The sequence below is a fragment of the Microtus pennsylvanicus genome, chromosome 16 (genome assembly GCF_037038515.1).
Source record: "Microtus pennsylvanicus isolate mMicPen1 chromosome 16, mMicPen1.hap1, whole genome shotgun sequence".
In the NCBI taxonomy this organism is placed as follows: domain Eukaryota; kingdom Metazoa; phylum Chordata; class Mammalia; order Rodentia; family Cricetidae; genus Microtus; species Microtus pennsylvanicus.
This window is the reverse complement of record NC_134594.1, coordinates 43,160,156-43,177,296: the sequence shown is the minus strand read 5'-3', so window position 1 is coordinate 43,177,296 and position 17,141 is coordinate 43,160,156. Positions and strand designations below refer to the sequence as shown.

The window sequence follows — 17,141 nt, the reverse complement described above, 5'->3', positions numbered from 1 at the left end:
GGGTTTTTCTGTGGCTTTGGAGCCACTTTGGGAACTTTTAGTGGGCAAACTTGAATTATAGCTTCTTGACAGTTGAAATGTGAGGTAGATAACTTGAGGAGATTACATGATTCAGTCCACCCAGGGCATAGGGTTGGAGAGGTGACTTAGCGGCTAACAGCACTCACAGTTCTTACAGAGGACCCTTGTTCAATTCCCAGAATACACGGTGGCTCATAACCATCAAAAACTCCAGTTTTGGGGGATCCCCTGCCCTTTGCTGGCCTCTGCAGGTTCTAGCACACACTCAGTGCACATCTGTACCCACGACACTCTTTAAGTTCCATGTGACATGGCTAAGAGCTTGAGCAGCTTGAGTTTCCTAGCGGCTGGTCTCTGAGTGTCTGGTGTCAGTGAGCTCTGCCTGTGAGGCTTCCATAGCACGTAGTGTTCCTCCCACCACACAGTGCTAAGCAGCATTGGCCGCTGTCTGCTCAAGGATAATGCTCCATCCTAGGAAGATTTGATACTAAGTCGATTGCAGTTAATAGCATTATCGCCGATGGGGCAAAGTTCTGGGTACCATTTTAAAACAATTCTTGATTTTCTTATTTTGATTTTTATCATGTATTTTTTAATGTTTATTTGTTTGCTTGTTTATAAAACATAGATGGTTGGCAACACAAGGCTGTGTTGTACCTATAGGGGTATAGCTGGTGGGAGCTGGTTCTCTCCTTCCATATGGTTCCAGGGGTCAAGTTCTGATGGTTAGGCTTGGCAGCAGAATCCTCTCCTACAAAGCCATCTTGCTGGCCCATGTGTTTGTGTTTTTAACATACAGTCGGCACTGAACCATCCTCATTGTTTTTACTTTATTTGATGCTGACAGTACAATCCTCTTCACTATTGCTCGTTCAGAAGGCAAACCCCCTTGTTCTGCCGCTGCTCTCATTTTCAGTAGCCGGGGTTTCCTCTCCCTCTCTGACCTTGCTGAGGTGGTGTGGGTGGGCGGGGGCCCATGCCATTGCTCTACTGCAGGTACTCTGTGGCCCTGACCTTGTCTCCACGTGATCCTGACACCTGTGCCCTGTTTTCACCCTAACAATTACCAGTGCCCAAGAATCCTGCAGACAAAAAGCCTGTCAAGTCTGAGACCTCCCCTGTGGCTCCACGTGCAGGGCCCCAGCAGAAAGTACAGCCACAGCAACCGCTGCCACAGCCACAGCCACCACATAAAGCCAGCCAGGGACTGCAGGTGCCCGCTGTGTCCCTCTACCCTTCACGAAAGAAGGTGCCAGTGAAGGATCTGCCACCTTTCGGTAAGTTTCTGAACTCATGCTTCTCGGGTGATATTTGCTGACGTGTTTCTCAGGTTAGGAAATAATGTTTGTCTTGGACAACTTGGCCTAATGCATTTTATTTCTCTGTGACCATCTTCTATTAAGATAAGCAGTCGTAAACAATTTCATTTTTTCTTAGCATCTATTAGTTGTACAAATAATGAGTTTCACTATGACACTTGTCATAAATATAATACACTGTGATCACAGTGTCCTACTTCTCCTTCCGTTAGCTTCTCCCAGCAGCCCCCATTCTGTTTTCATGTCTTCTTCTTCCCCTGTCCTCCGCTAGACTACATAGTTGTGTATCTGCATATTTCACTTATCGTGATATCTAATAGCCACCCATTTTTCTACAAATGACATCATTTCATTCTCTCGTATGGCACAACGTGTGTGTCCATAGTTTATCTGTGTGTTGATAGGTGTCTGTATCGGGTCCATCCCTCTGCTGTTGTGAAGACTGCAGTGGAGACCATGGTAGCGCAGGCGGTATAGGTGGGTTGCAGGCTGGTACTTGTTTAGTTTTCAAAGACCTTCCATGCTGACCTCACAGAGGCTGCCAGGGTGGTCCACCTGGGCGTGCAAGGGTTCTCCAAGCCCATCACTAGCACTTGTTTTCTTGATGGTAGTTTTCTGACTAAGATGAGATGGAGTCTCCGTGTTAGTTTGATATGCATTTTCTTAATGGCTAGGGATTTTGAAGGGTTCCATGTATTTACTAGCCCTTTGCATTTCTTTTTTGAAGAACTATCTCTTCAATTTATTCGTCTTTTTTGTGGAATTTTTGTAGTGTTCAATATTCTTTATATATTCTGAATATTAATCCCTGTAGATGGCTAGTTGTCAAAAATCGTCTTCCAATTCTATGGGAGCATTATTGTCAGGCCATCTGTCATGCGTGACAATAACAGTTTATGGGGTGACAAAGGAGACTTTGCACACTTGCTGACTTAAGCTTTAATGGGTATAGCAGTTGCCTCATTCACATAAACAAATGTTGCCATGTGACCCATAGTCTATGGAAGTTTAGGCAAAATATCTTGACATTCAGTTATTTGTCTGAAGTGATTTTTTTTCTTTTTCCTATTTTTGTGGTGCTAGGGATCAAACCAAGGCACATGCCAGACACAAAGGTGGATTGCTGATCACTAATCTGTGACTTAGGAGGCAGAGGCTACAGCTTACTGCCGGAGTAATCAGGAAATCTGGCATCTTCTTCCCACGAGCAGTGCCCTGCTCTCTGGTTCTCTGTGTGAACGCACAGCGGAATGACTCTCCAGACAACTGTCCTGGCTTCTGAGTATGTGTAGAGCAGGCAGTCAGAATGAGAGTAGAGCAGACCTTAAAGCTGGCTCATGAGGTTAGAGTTGGAAACTCGTTCCCACTTCACGAGTTCAGGCAGGCACCGTGTCCCACCTGCATTCTCCTCCTGATCAGTGAGCATTTCGTGTGCCAAGTGTGGGGGGAAATAGGAATCTCTACCTGACTTCCTTTCCCTTTCAAACTTGTGTTCATCTTATGACAAACAATTTGGATTACACATTTTTTCTTTTACCTGTGTTCTGAACCTACATGTATTCCCAAACCTTCCACTGTGTGAGTCTGTCTCCTCTTCTGTGTTGAACTTTGCATATGGAAGACTGTCTTTCTTCTTTTTTATCTAGAAATCCCCCATTAGCTATATTTAACGTGAGGTAGGCGTTCCTGAATATAAAGCTGTCTTCCATTTTCTCAAAGAGAATGTCTCTCAAAATATCTTCAAGGTTCATTTGAATTTATGAGCCTTATAATGTGGGTGAAATGTCATCTGTCATCCTAAGATATTAAGTTTAGTGTATCTAAAGTCACATTATAAAAAAAATACTAATTTAAAGATAAAAGGGATTTTTTCCCCATCCTTTTTCATGAAATAGTTTCATTCTAAACACTCCCAGCATCTTGTCCCTTAAAAGATAACACCTGTGGGGTGTGGTCATCCATGCCTGTAATCCCAGCATTTAACAGGACTGTAAATTTGCCACCTGTCTGAGCTGCTTAAGTTTAAGGCCAGCTGGGGATGCTTAGTAAAACCCTGTTTCAAAAAGTAAACAGACTGTCAGCGGAAGCCCTTAGATGCAGCAAACATGGCTGATTTTATCTGCAGTCCCTGAGAGCGAAGGGGAGTCTTTGCAGTGTGTGTGGAGGGGGGGCACCCGTCCTGGAAATAGTTTCATATCAAAACTACCCATTCGTAGACCAGTAAAATGGCTCAGGGCATAAAGGTTCTTTCCGACAAACCTAATAACCTGAGTTCCAATCCCTGAGACTTCAAAACCAAACGTATTTTGTTTTTTGTTTTTGTTTTTGAGTCAGGGTCTCACTACATGTGCCAGGCTAGTTTCAAACTTAAAGAGAACCACCTGCGACTACCTGCTAAAAGGATGTGCCACCAGACTCAACTTAATAAAGTGCTTTAAGAGAAAAGACCTACCCATTTATGTAGTGGATTTATTTATGCATACAGTGTATGTTAGAACCTGCTACATTTAATCAGAACTGCTTTAAGAATGTTTTTTTTTTAAAAACATAGAATTGTACTAAAACAGCATCAAGGGGGTTGTTGATGGACTCAGTTTGTAGAATGCCTGCCCAGCATGTATGGTTGCTATTGCCAGTAATCCTAGAACTCAGGAAGTGGAAGCAAGAGATCAGAAGTTCTAGGTCATCCTCGGCTACGTAGAGAGTAAGCCAGCCTGAGATATATGAGCCCCTGTTTTTTAAAAAATAAACAGAACAGCCTCAAACCACTAATAGAAGGTACATTAAATTCTGCTGGCTCCTTTTTAATAGCCTGTCAAGTCTGTAGCCACTAAAATCAGCCCTTCCTTAAAGTAATTTCAGACCATCAGGACTTTGCAGAAATGTCTTTCTCCTTCAAAGACAACCTCAGAATATTGAATCGGTGAAGCATTTTAATGTGACTTTCTTTGCTGCTCTGTCATGAATGTCTGTTGTCTCCATCTTTTGTGCCATGTCACTGCTGGCTCCATTCTCCCTCGGAAACCTCTCCTGGGCTTCTGAAGTGCACCACAGAAACCAGGCTGCCTCCTGCCTTCTCCGCTCTTTATTTGATCAAATATTAATGACACGGCACTCTTTAGAGCCCTTTTTATTGACTTCCCTTGGTTAGTTCCTCTTAACTCTTGACCCTTTACTTTGCCCCACCCCCACCAATTCCTTCTTCCTCAGAGATGACATTTCCAAAATACTAAAATGTCTTGTTCTTAATCCAGACTTGAGGGCCATCCGGAATTGGAATGGGAAGTGCTGCCTTCATTCTTAATTCAAATGTTGTCCAGTCGCCCCCCCTCCCCCCGCCGCCGCCACACACACACACACACACACACACACACACACTCTGATACATAACAAATTGAACAAATACAATTCCTGGGGTTCAGAATCCAAGCAACATCAAAAGCTGTCTGTTTCGAGTACTCCTGACAGATACTCAGCCAGAAACCAAGCCTTGCATGCCCCCTGCCTTGCCAGAAGGGCACACAGAACGTTTAGATTGTAAATAGGTTGAAACTGATACAAAGAAAGCTTTTAATATTTAATATTTCCCTTCAGCATTTTTTACTCTTCGTCTTCTTATTTGTTTGTTTGATACTAGAGTAGAAGCTAGGACCTGTGCGTGCTGGGCAAGCTGCCCTGCCACTGAGCCATGCCCTCAGCTCCCTTCAGTCTCAAAAACGGGTACCTGAATGATTTCCTTCTTTTCTGTAGGCATAAACTCTCCACAAGCTTTAAAGAAAATCCTGTCCTTATCTGAGGAAGGGAGTTTGGAGCGTCATCGGAAGCAAGCAGAGGACACCATATCAAATGCGTCTTCACAACTGTCATCACCCCCTACCTCGCCTCAGAGCTCCCCCAGGAAAGGTAGGGCTCGGTCATTCCTGCCCCTGCTTAAGCCCACACCTTCAGTCCAGCTGCTCCCAGAGACACACACCAGAGAAGTCTGCGTTTGGTGCACAAATAATCCGATGTGATGTGATGATGGATTTTCCCCATCCATTTGTAAATTTGGAAGAATGCTGGCATTTTTAAATTTATGGCTTCTCTTCACCTGCTGGCAAAGACAGGTGCTAATATTGCAAGTATTGGCCGAATGAGACTGCAGACACCTTACGAAAGCTCAGATTACCCATTTCCTGCTCTAGCCAAACCCAAGAGATCAGAACTTAGAGTCTGGGATCCACACGCTAGAAGAAATGTGTGTTTGTCTTTCTGAACATGGGTTATATCACCAAGTGTAATATTTTCTAATTTCATCCTTTTGTCATCATTTCTGTCATTTTTCTTTTTTTAAAAAAAAATATTTATTTATTTATTTATTATGTATACAATATTCTGTCTATGTGTATGCCTGAAGGCCAGAAGAGGACACCAGACCTCATTACAGATGGTTGTGAGCCACCATGTGGTTGCTGGGAATTGAACTCAGGACCTTTGGAAGAGCAGGCAACGCTCTTAACCTCTGAGCCATCTCTCCAGCCCCTGTCATTTTTCTTTATGGTGGGATCAACTTGCATTGTGTGTACACACCACATTTTCATTGCCCGTCTCTCTGCTGGGCATCTAGACTCTTGCATTTCCTTGGTATCTGTACAGAACCACAGTGAACATGCACACGCGAGTATCTGGTAGGTTGTGGACTCTTGGGTCAACGCTAGGAGAAGTGTAGCCTGGTCATTTGATAATTCTCTTTTTAGGTGTTTGTTTGTTTGTTTTTGAGGAACCTCGACCCTGATTTCCATGGTGGCTACACTAGTTTACCTTCCTCAAGTGGTGAGGAGGGACTCCTGAGCGTTGCTGCCATTTGTTTTCTTCCTCCCTCCCTCCCTTCTCCCTCCTGCCACCCTCCTTCCTTCATTTTTTATCTCCTCCCTCCCTTCTTCCTTCTTCCCTCCTCCCTCCCTTCCCTCCCTCGTTCTTCCTTTCTTCCTTCCTTCTTCCCTCCTCCCTCCCTTCTTCCCTCCTCCTTCCTTCCTTCTTCCTCCTTCCTTCCTTCTTCCCTCCTCTCTCCCTCCCTCGTTCCCTCCCTCCCTTCCTCTTTCCTACCTCCTCCTCCCTTCTTCCCTCCCTCCTTTCCTTCTTTTATTTATTTTTGTTGTTGTTTTTCCTGTGTTTGTTTTTTTGAGACAGGCTTTCTTTGTGTAGCCCTGGATGTCTTGGAACTTTCTGAGTCAGGCTGGCCTCAAACTTAGAGACTGCCCACCTCTGCCTTCCAAGTGCTGGAATTAAAGGCACGCACCACCACCACTGACTGTCATTTGTTTTCTTAGTGACATTCTGAAAGTGGTGAGTTAGAATCACAAAGCAATTATTTCCCTGATGGCTAAGAATGCTGAATTTTTTACTGGCCAGTTGGTGGTGTTTCTTTTGAGAACTGTGTGTGTTTGTTTTGTTTTTCCCATTTGAGTGGCCCATTTACTGGTAGGCATTTGGTTTGGTATGGGATGTTTAATTTTTCCAGATATTAACCCTTGTCTGAAATAGAATCGGCAAAGGTTTTCTTCTACTCTGTAGGCTGTTTTCAGTCAGGTGATAGTTTTTATTGTTGTGAAGAAGTTCCTAATTTCACATAATGAAACTTGTCAGTTCCTGGGGCTGTTTGTGATGCTGTTTGAATACTAGTCAGAACTGGATTATTTTCTCAAGCGATTTAAACATTTTATGTAGCACGATTAACAAAAACCCAGAGACAGAAATTAGGATTCAACCTGAAGGTCAGAAAAGCAAAACAGCCGACCACTGACTCTCTTACCGAGGCCTCAGGCTAAAATGGTGATCCTGCCTCCAGGAATCTCAGAGTGAGACAGAGAGTGAGAGGGCTGGGATTAAGGCATGCACCTTCTGGTTTCTATGGCAACTAGTGTGGCTCCAGCTGGGCGGTGGTGGTGGCGCACATCTTTAATCCCATCACTCGGGAGGCAGAGACAGGCGGATCTCTGTGAGTCTGAGGCCAGCCTGGTCTACAAGAGCTAGTTCTAAGAAGGCTCCAGTGCTACAAAGAAACCCTGTCTTGAAAAAACTATATATAGTTTTTTTTAAAGGGTGTTTATTACCACTGCCTGGTCTGTAAGGCTGACCAATGGCCCTGTTTTACTCTCTGATCTTCAGGCAAGCTTTATTTATTAAAATACAATTGAAATGCCACTACAGTTTTAGGTATTAAGGTCTTTGATCTACTTTGGGTAGACTATTATTCCAGTGCCTTAAAGTTTTCATTGTAGAAGTCTTTCATCTCTTCTGTATGTCTGTTTGTAGCCTGTCTCTTTGTCTCTTGATGCTATTATTAATGGAATATTGTTCCTAATTTTTATACTTAGAAATAGATAGCATTTACTTTTGTAACATTTTAAAACTTTGGGGGGGGGATATTTTGTAGTTTTTGATTAAAATCTTATTTTGAGCACTGTCTGGCCCAGTAGCTGCCGACCATGTAGACCAGTCTGGTCTCAGATTTGCAGCAATTATCCTGCCTCTGCCTCCTGAGTTCTGGATTAACGCAAACATTTTTTTAAAATCTAATTCATTGTAAGTGTAGGAATAATTATTTTTATATTAAAATTTGTTCTAATTAAACTGAAAATTATGCAACAGCAATATAGAAGTGGCCAGCCTGGTCTACAGAGAAAGCTCCAGGACAGCCAGGGCTACACAGAGAAACCCTGTCTTGAAAAACAAACAGCAAAAGAAAGCAAGACACCCACTGACAGCTTGAGGATTGGGTTCGTACTTCTAGGAGTAGTGGGGTTTGGTTCTGGGGGTTTTGGAGGACCACTTTTGTTTTTGGCTTGTTTTATGCTGCTAAGATTGGAACTGGTGCCTCAGACATGCAAGACAAAAATGTTTTTCTCTTTGAGCTCTGTTCTCTGGCTTTACTAACAGTAGTATGGGTTGTAGCTAAGGAAGCAAGAATAGTCAAGGTGTGCCATAGTTTCTTCATCTTTACCTAGGACGAATAACAATAGGATAGGTTTCCCTGACCATTGAATAGGCAATTTTTACTTTATTGGCGTGAAATTTTAATCTCTTAGTCACCTGGTATTTATAAGTTTTTGAGTAAACTCCCACCTCATTGTCAACATTTAATTTTTGCTTGTTTTGTGGACCAGTTTTAGAAGCCTAAAATGTTTAATTACTGAATTTGCATTTCTCATTCAGGTTATATGTTGGCTCCCAGTGGTACCGTGGATAATTTTTCAGATTCTGGGCACAGTGAAATTTCTTCACGATCCAGTATTGTCAGCAATTCTTCTTTTGACTCGGTGCCAGTCCCTCTGCATGATGAACGGCGTCAGAGGCATTCTGTCAGCATCGTGGAGACCAACCTGGGTGTGGGCAGGATGGAGCGGCGGACCCTGATCGAGCCTGATCAATACAGCTTAGGGTAAGTCTGATCCTTGCGTTCTTTTGTCTCTCTTTCTGTGGGTCTGTCATTGCATGTCATGCAGACTGCTTTTGTAGTTGGTTTTCCCCTCTGGTGGTCCACTGGGGCTCTGTGCGGTAGAACACATCCCAGTCTCTGTCTGTGCCGCCTTCCCTAGGGAACCACAGTGTATTCAGCCATTCAGAGCCTTGTAAGGAAAGTGCTCCTTTTTTTTGTAGCAAGTTGTTGGTCTCTTTCCTGAAGCATTAAAAACTCAGAGTAAGAAATTGGGGTTCAACATGAAGACCCGAAAAGCAAAGCAGCCAGCCACTGGCTCTTAACCTCAACCTGAGTCTGACAGTATCACATAATCCTGCCTCCAAGAGTCTCAGAATGAGACTGAGACTGAGAGCTGTCTCCTCCCGTTTTATAATCCTCTCTAGGGCTGGGAATAAAGGCGTGCATGGCCCAGTTTCTATGGCAGCTAGTGTGGCTCCTGGGATTAAAGGTGTGTGTCACCACCACCTGGTCTGTAAGGCTGACCATTGGGGCTGTTTTACTCTCAGATCTTCAGGCAGTCTTGATTTATTAAAATACAATCGAAATGCTACTACACTTCCCTGTGTTTGCTTTGTGAAAAGATGAATGAGTGCTATGATAAACCAGCCACTCTGATCCCATGCAGGAGTACTCTCCTCCTCTTTCTGGGATGGGAGAAAGCCGCTTTTCTAGGGAAAAGATACTTTATAGGCGGAGTGGCTTATGCCTGTTCCCCTAGCACTTAGACTGAGGTAGGAGGTTAATGAGTTCAAGACCCACCTAGGCTACAAACCAAGAGCCTGTCTCAAAGCAGCAAAACAGTTTGTCAGTAAAGGGTTGTTTAACCATCTGACATCTTCCCTTCCTTTGTTTCGATGGCAGGTCGTATGCCCCAGTGTCTGAAGGCCGAGGTCTGTATGCCGCGGCCACTGTCATCTCTTCTCCCAGCACAGAGGAGCTCTCCCATGACCAAGGGGACCGCGCTTCCCTCGATGCTGCTGACAGCGGTCGTGGGAGCTGGACTTCATGTTCAAGTGGTTCCCATGACAACATCCAGACCATCCAGCACCAGAGGAGCTGGGAAACCTTGCCGTTTGGGCACACTCACTTTGACTATTCAGGGGATGCTGCAGGCATATGGGCCTCCGGGAGCCATATGGACCAAATTATGTTTTCCGATCATAGCACAAAATATAGTAGACAAAATCAAAATAGAGAGAGTCTTGAGCAAGCTCAATCCCGGGCAAGCTGGGCATCTTCCACGGGCTACTGGGGAGAAGACTCAGAAGGTGACACGGGCACTATCAAGCGAAGGGGCGGCAAGGATGTCTCCATCGAGGCCGAAAGCAGCAGTATGGTGCCTGTGACCACAGAGGAAGCCAAACCTGTCCCCATGCCTGCCCACATAGCTGTGACGCCGACTACTCCAAAGGGGCTCATCGGTACGTATGGAAATGGACTGCTGGCGTGCACCTGGACGTGGGTGGAAGTCGGCTTCCCCTCAGATTGTCCATCACCACGCCTGGTTCCAGATCAGCAGTATGGTCAGTAAGTGAACTGACCAGTGCTTAAGAGCCAAGTTTTTGGTCCGAGACGCACACTTCAGCAGTCAGTAGTGCTGAGCCTTCGGGATCAATGGGCTGTGATCCTACCAGGACATTATTAGAATAGGTGCCTGTTCCTCACAGAGGAGCCATTCCCTCTCATTGAAACGCAGAAGAACGGTTCATCATTCTTCCGACCCCTTGAATTGTATCAATATCCTTTGTATATTGATTTTTTATTGGTTTTTGTTATGAAGACACGTTGTTTTTCTACTAAACAAGTTCTTTGTACGTGGGAGGACAGGGGTAAAGAACTCAGAGATGGGTAAAGTGCAAAAGGGAGTCAGGCAGAGCTAGGAGCCCGTCTTGACACCGGAGACACTCGGCTGTGCCTGTTCCTCTCTAAAATGAACTTCATAATTTTATCTTTTTAAGAAATGACTTATTTTCATTTTACATGCACTCACATGCACACATGTATGTCTGTGTGAGAGTCAGATCCCCTGAAGCTAGAGTTGTACAGACACTTGTGAGCCGACATGTGGGTGCTGGGAATTGAACCCAGGTCCTCTGGAAGAGCAGCCAATGGTCTTAACCACTGAGCCATCTCTCCAGCCCCAGCCATACTATCTTAATATGATTAGCGTGAGGATGGAGGAGGTCTTGGCAGAGGACAGTGCCAATGTATCAGGAGCCCTTAAAAGATGCTGGTGCCCTCTCTGGTGTAGAGACAAGTGTGTCTCCTCAGTCACGGGCTTATCTTCTCTGTAACTTGAATGATGAATGTCTGTCTGAGAGAATGCGGGGTAGATTGTGAGGTGCAGAGAGAAACCCCTAGAGTATTGATGAGGGAACATATGTGGCCACATGAAAAGTGATGCAGGGATGTCAGACTTAGTACCCCATAAGGGTGAGTGAGGAGGCAGCAGCTCAGGGTTCTTAGGTTGGTTATTCTGTTAACAAACTAATTCTCAGAATTTTTATTGCTGAAGAGGAAAGTGATTTCTAGTTCCTGACAAAGTCAAGAAAAATAAGCTTGAGTCTTACTCAGTTTTACAAATCTCATCTTGCAGGTCACAGAGACGAATGGGTTTACCTTCATGAAATTGTGGACTTTAAGAAAAGCAACTGCCTTTTTGGTTTGCAGGGCTTTCTAATCTTATTTTAATTTATTGTTTTCCAAAGAGAAACCTAGAGAATTGGAGGGATGTGAACCTGATTCTCCATGTGATAATATTGGGAAATGCCTAAGAAACCTCCACTGTTACCCCCATCCGGGTACAGAAAGGAGAGAGGGGATTTTTACCCCTCACTGATGTGACCCAGGCATGTCCCTGGTTCCTCTTGGTACCTTGTTTTGTGAGGTTAGTTTTTAGTTGAACTCCCCTGTTTAGGCTTTGCTTAGCGGTTATACCACTAGGCAGAAGTGACCTGGTGAGTATTAGCTGAGGACAGCCTGATGCCCTGGCTTGTTTGAAGGGTGCTTGTATCTGCACCTTATGTAAAGTAAAAGGCCTTAGACCTGACACCCTGCCATCTCCCTGCAGCTCGGAAGGAGGGCAGGTACCGGGAACCACCTCCCACACCTCCAGGCTACGTGGGCATCCCTATCACCGATTTCCCTGAAGGGCCTTGCCACCCGGCCCGGAAGCCCCCAGACTACAACGTGGCCCTGCAGCGGTCCCGGATGGTGGCTCGGCCCACGGAGGCTCCGGCTCCAGTGCAGACGCCTCCTGCAGCCAGCAGACCGGGAAGCAAGCCGCAGTGGCACAAGCCCAGCGATGCAGACCCGCGCCTCGCACCCTTCCAACCGCAGGGCTTCACTGGCGCCGAGGAGGATGGTAAGATTTCCATGGGGTGACCTGCTGCCAGTTCCAGGTCCCACTTACTTAGGAGGGTCAGAGCAGTGGCTCGAGGACCTTTAACTGCTTGCTGTGGAGGGTTTCCCCCACTGTTTGGCAGGAGAAAGAACCTTTCTTTAAATGGTTTTGTAAGTGCCAGCAATTACAGAACGGTTGCTTGTAAGGAAGCTTGCACATGACTGGAATTTTAGTCTTTTTCTGTGCTAGGGTTAGAGACAAGGACCTACAGGGTGCTAGGCAGGTTCTACCTGAGACACAGCTTAGCCTGAACTTCCAAGACAATACTTAGCAAAACTGGAGTTCTTTTATGGCTCTATTTTAAGGATAAGAGTGAAAACCTCTGGTTGTTACTCATTTTAGAAATTTGGAGAAGCATCTTGACCTGTTGAAACGCAGCTGGTTAACGTTTTCAGTGGAAGCTTTGCAATTGGACACTTAATGGGCAGAAAGTGGCTTGGAAATGAAGGGACAGGAAAAGCTATGCTGTCCTTGGGCTCTCTGCCTCTCTCTGGATGTTCCTGCTAACGGGGCTGAGGGCAAGGAGGAATCCTGCCCTTCTCTTTTTAAGTATCCAGTGTAGTGTGTTTTATTATACAGCCATTATAACAAGTCCAAAACATAATCATGAGAATTATAATTTTTAATTATAGATTAATGAATATTAACATTTTTGTCTATCCTCAAGTTTTTTAAAGATTTAAACAAATTGTTTGATATATACATATATATGTATGTATGTGTATATATATATATGTATATGTATGTACACACACACATAGTATGTGTGTGCCTGTGGAGGCCAGAAGAGGATATTTGATCCCTTGGAACTGTTACAGAAGGTTGTGACCTGCCATGTGTGTGCTGGGAAGCAAACCCCAGTCCTTTGGAAGAGGACTCCTTCTAGACTTCTTAATGTGTAACTGTGCTGTTAAAAACAAGGAGCTCGGGCCTGGAGAGATAGTTCAGTAGCTAAGAACTCTTGTTGCTCTACCAGAAGACCAGAATTCGGTTCCTAACACCCTGTGGGTGGCTTCCAGTAGCCTGGAACTCCAGGTGCCGAGAGACCGACACACTCTGCTGGCCTTTGTGGCAACTGCACTCATATATTCTCTTCTTTCTCTCTCTCTCTAAAAATTAAAATTAGAGGAAGGCCTGGAGAGACGGCTGTGTGTTTAAAAGTATATACTGCTCTTGCAGCGAAGTCCAGTTTCTAGTGCCCAGGTAGAAACTCACATCTGCCTAAAACTCTTCTACCAGGGGATCCGATCATCTGACTTCCGCACACAGAAACTGGCATGCATATGATTAAAAGTCCGTCTTAGAAAAATACCTGTTATTTTAGACCTTCAGTTATTAGTAACTGCTCAACCAGTAAGCGTACAATGTATTTAATTTTATTGATTTATTGTTATCTCAGTTTGGTTTCTTTTGCTGTAGACATTCTGAGCAGAAGCCATTTGGGGAGGAAAGAGTTTCTTTCTTTCCAGTCCATTATTCTGGGAAGTTAGACCTGAAACTGAAGGAGAGACCGTGGGGAAACACCGCTCACTTCCAAGCTCACATTCAGCCATATTTCATACACAGTCAAGGCCCTCTTACCTAGGCATGGCGTCGCCCACGGTGGGCTCAGCCCTCCTGCATCAACTAGCAACCAAGAAAATGCCTTCCAGGCCACTCTGATGGAGGCACTTCCTCCAACTTTTCTCTTGGTTGGCCTGGCCATCACAATTGTAACTTTTTTAAGAAAGTGGGCCAGACTGGCTGCAGACGCTTGCTCCTGGCTCAGCTTCCTGGGCACTGGGATTAGAAACCTGAATGACCACACACAGCTGCCTTTTTCCTAGGGTGTATAAGCCTGATAAGATGGTGCACAGCTTTAATCCCAGCACTTGCGGAGCAGAGGCAGGTGGATCTCTGTATGTTCAATGCCACCCCTCCCTGCATAGAAAGTTCCAGAACAGCCAGGCTACATAGAGAAACCCTGTCTCAACCCCCCAATGTATACAGATATAGTATGTATATGTGTTTAAAGATTTGCATGGTGCACCCGTTTTTAAACTTCTAAAATTATGACTAACTGCTTGCCAAAAATGCAAGGGTTTTAAGTGAGCTACATTAAATGTGTCTTTCTTTTAACCTAAGTGAATGTGGTAGCACAGAAGATTGTCTGCTTGTTGACTTTTTATTTGTTTTGTTTTCTCCGCGGCTGTATGTGCAGAAGATGAGCAAGTGTCTGCGGTTTGAGGCTCAGAGCACGCCACCGACAGGAGAGCACAAGAAGACATCCGAAGCAATGGAGCCTTGGCACGCACATCCTGAGGATGGTGGACCAGTTTGCCTCCTTCCCTGCCTTAAAGCAGCATGGGGCTTCTTCTCCCCTTCTTCCTTTCCCCTTTGCATGTGAAATACTGTGAAGAAATTGCCGTGGCACTTTGCAGACCTTATTGCTTGAGATGCACAGCCCAGCAGTCTCCGAGCTGCTGCCTGCCACATCACGCAGTATCATTCCAGACTCCAAGATCATCAAAAGGTGATCCCCTCTGGCCGCGGAGATCATCAAAAGGTGATCCCCTCTGGCCGCGCTTCTCCGCGCCCGGAAGGAGATCATCAAAAGGTGATCCCCTCTGGCTGCGCTTCTCCGCGCCTGGAAGGAGTTTGCAATCTTCCTCTTAGATTTCAATCCAACCCTAGCCCTCGGTCTCATTTGGAAGATGAGAGAAACTAGCCTTTGAACTACGTGGGGTCTTGAACCCACCAAGGAAGACAAAGACAGACATGAAATCCTTTGAGTACAGTGCTTGCCCACTTGTTTACAATAGCCTTTTAAAAATGAGTTTAAAGATTGTGTTCAGAGAGTAAATATATCCATTTAATGATTACAGTATTATTTTGAACCTTAAGTAGGATTGCCAGCCTGGGTTTCTGAAAAACCAAATATGCCGGACAGGGTATGGCCACACCAAGGGAAGACCTGGCAGCGATGCTGTCTTCCCATGTCCTTCTGGCCTTGCCCGTGAAGTGCCCTATCCCAGAAGCATCAAATGTTAGCCAATTACTTAAATACGAGGACTCCTCACCCGCTCCTTCCCCAGTGGGTGAGGCTCTAATGTAAAACTCTTTGCACATGGCCAGGGGAGGGAATGAGGACTTGGGTGTCCTGTCTGAGCCTTAGGAGGCGGGACAGTGTTATTTGAGAGTGTGTCCTGCTCAATTACAATGGATGGCAACCCCTGTTTTTAAGTTATGGGTTTTTTTAAAAAATTTTTTTTAATTTTTATTTTTTGAGTTTTGTTAATTTAGAGTTTCAGAGCTTTTTGTTTCTATTTTTTAAAAGAAAGAAGCATAACTGGATAGCATCGCAGTGAAGCAGCTTGGGGTGTTGGGGTGAATGCCAGCTGTTCGTACTGCTCTTTCAAGACAGCCTCCTCCCCTTGTTGAAATGGCCCCAGAGAGTATGTCTTTAAACATGATCAGAGGTCCCACGGTTAGATACACTCGCCTCTGCAAGGTGGGTCAGTCACCGAAGACTGCCCTGTACGCGCTTCGTGACGCTGCCTCTAGAGAAGTCCTAAGTGCAGCGCCCCTCCGCTCACAGCTGCTATGAACCCTGGAAGGACTGAGAATGACCCCGTCGTCCTATTTTTGTGTTGTTTTTTGCACAGACTCCGGAAAAGTGAAGGCTGCCAATCCGAGTAGTACTCAGATGTGAGGGGCTGCTGGTCTTGGATTTTTCCATTAAATTCAACTGATCATATTGATCAGTCAAATAAACGTAAATAGCTTCCAATTTTAAAGGTCGAATTGCAGTGTTTTTTCACTGTGTCAAACAATGTCAGTGCTTTATTTAATAATTCTCTTCTATGTCATGGCATTTGTCTACTTATGTATCACATCGTCTCTCACGCATTTGTAATTTTACATGTAACAAGCATTATTGCCAGTTTTACTATATAGGCTATGGACCTCATGTGCATATAGAAAGACAAAAATCTAGCTCTATCACAAATTGCACAAATGTTATCTAAACATTAAGTAATTGTAGAACATAGGACTGCTAATCTCAGTTCGCTCTGTGATGTCGAGTGCAGAATGTACTATTAACTGGTGATTTCCTCATACTTTTGATACTACTTGTACCTGTATGTCTTTTAGAAAGACATTGGTGCGGTCTGTATCCTTTTGTATTTTTAATACAATAATTGTACATATTGGTTATATTTTTGTTGAAGATGGTAGAAATGTACTATGTTTATGCTTCTACATCCAGTTTGTACAAGCTGGAGAATAAATAAATATAACATAAAGCCTTGTCTAAATTTTTAATGCTTTTTATTACTGAAATGAAGCAAAGGTTACACTACAGGATCGGGCCTCGGGAGGCTGAAGAGTTAGCCTCCAGCTTGGCAGAAACTGAGTGACAGCTCATTTCTTTCTCGTGGTTCTTTATTGAGTCAAAGAAATGAATACCATTAATGTTAGCACCAACTAGACTAGGTTCAAATTCTTCCGTGGTTTGTTGTTTTTTTTGAGGCTCATTGTAGCATTTGCATCCTCTGTAGTACATAGCATTATTTCCTGAAATACAGAAAGCTCAGAATGACATTGAAAGTCACGATCAGCAAGAGAACAATTTAGCTATTTGTTGTAGGCCTCTAGCTAGCACATAAAACTCTTTGGTCTATGAGCTTATTTGGTTTTTTTTTTGCTGGGGTTGAACCCAGAGCCTTGTTGCCCACTAAGCAAGCTTTGTCTAACTGAGGATGAACATTTGGTCCCTAAGAGCGTTTATATTTTAATAGATAAAAATCAGCTAAGTACTGCCTGCTTAAATACATTTGAGATCAAAGATTCTTCCCTCAGGGAGATGTAGTAAAGGTCTGAGAAGCTAGAATGCACAGAAATGGGAGACCAGGAAATGGAAAGAGAAGCGAGAAGATAGCCCTCCCACCCACCAACT

At 44.4% G+C, this 17,141-nt stretch overlaps 1 protein-coding gene across 11 annotated transcripts in view; it reads left to right on the top strand.

Moving 5' to 3' along the window:
* Nucleotides 1–16,500, top strand: part of Rapgef2 (Rap guanine nucleotide exchange factor 2) — a 202,411-nt gene extending 185,911 nt beyond the window's left edge. For 7 of the 11 annotated variants that reach the window (XM_075950925.1, XM_075950921.1, XM_075950922.1 and 4 more), the window contains 6 exons: nt 1,092–1,298; nt 5,091–5,243; nt 8,535–8,760; nt 9,661–10,220; nt 11,870–12,163; nt 14,403–16,500. In XM_075950925.1, coding sequence (XP_075807040.1) covers nt 1,092–1,298; nt 5,091–5,243; nt 8,535–8,760; nt 9,661–10,220; nt 11,870–12,163; nt 14,403–14,428 — 1,466 coding nt within the window. In that variant the 3' untranslated portion in view covers nt 14,429–16,500. The remainder of the gene's footprint in view (nt 1–1,091; nt 1,299–5,090; nt 5,244–8,534; nt 8,761–9,660; nt 10,221–11,869; nt 12,164–14,402) is intronic. The other 4 variants (XR_012908114.1, XR_012908115.1, XR_012908117.1 and 1 more) reach the window with 1 other exon arrangement.
* The last annotated feature ends 641 nt before the right edge of the window (nt 16,501–17,141 follow it).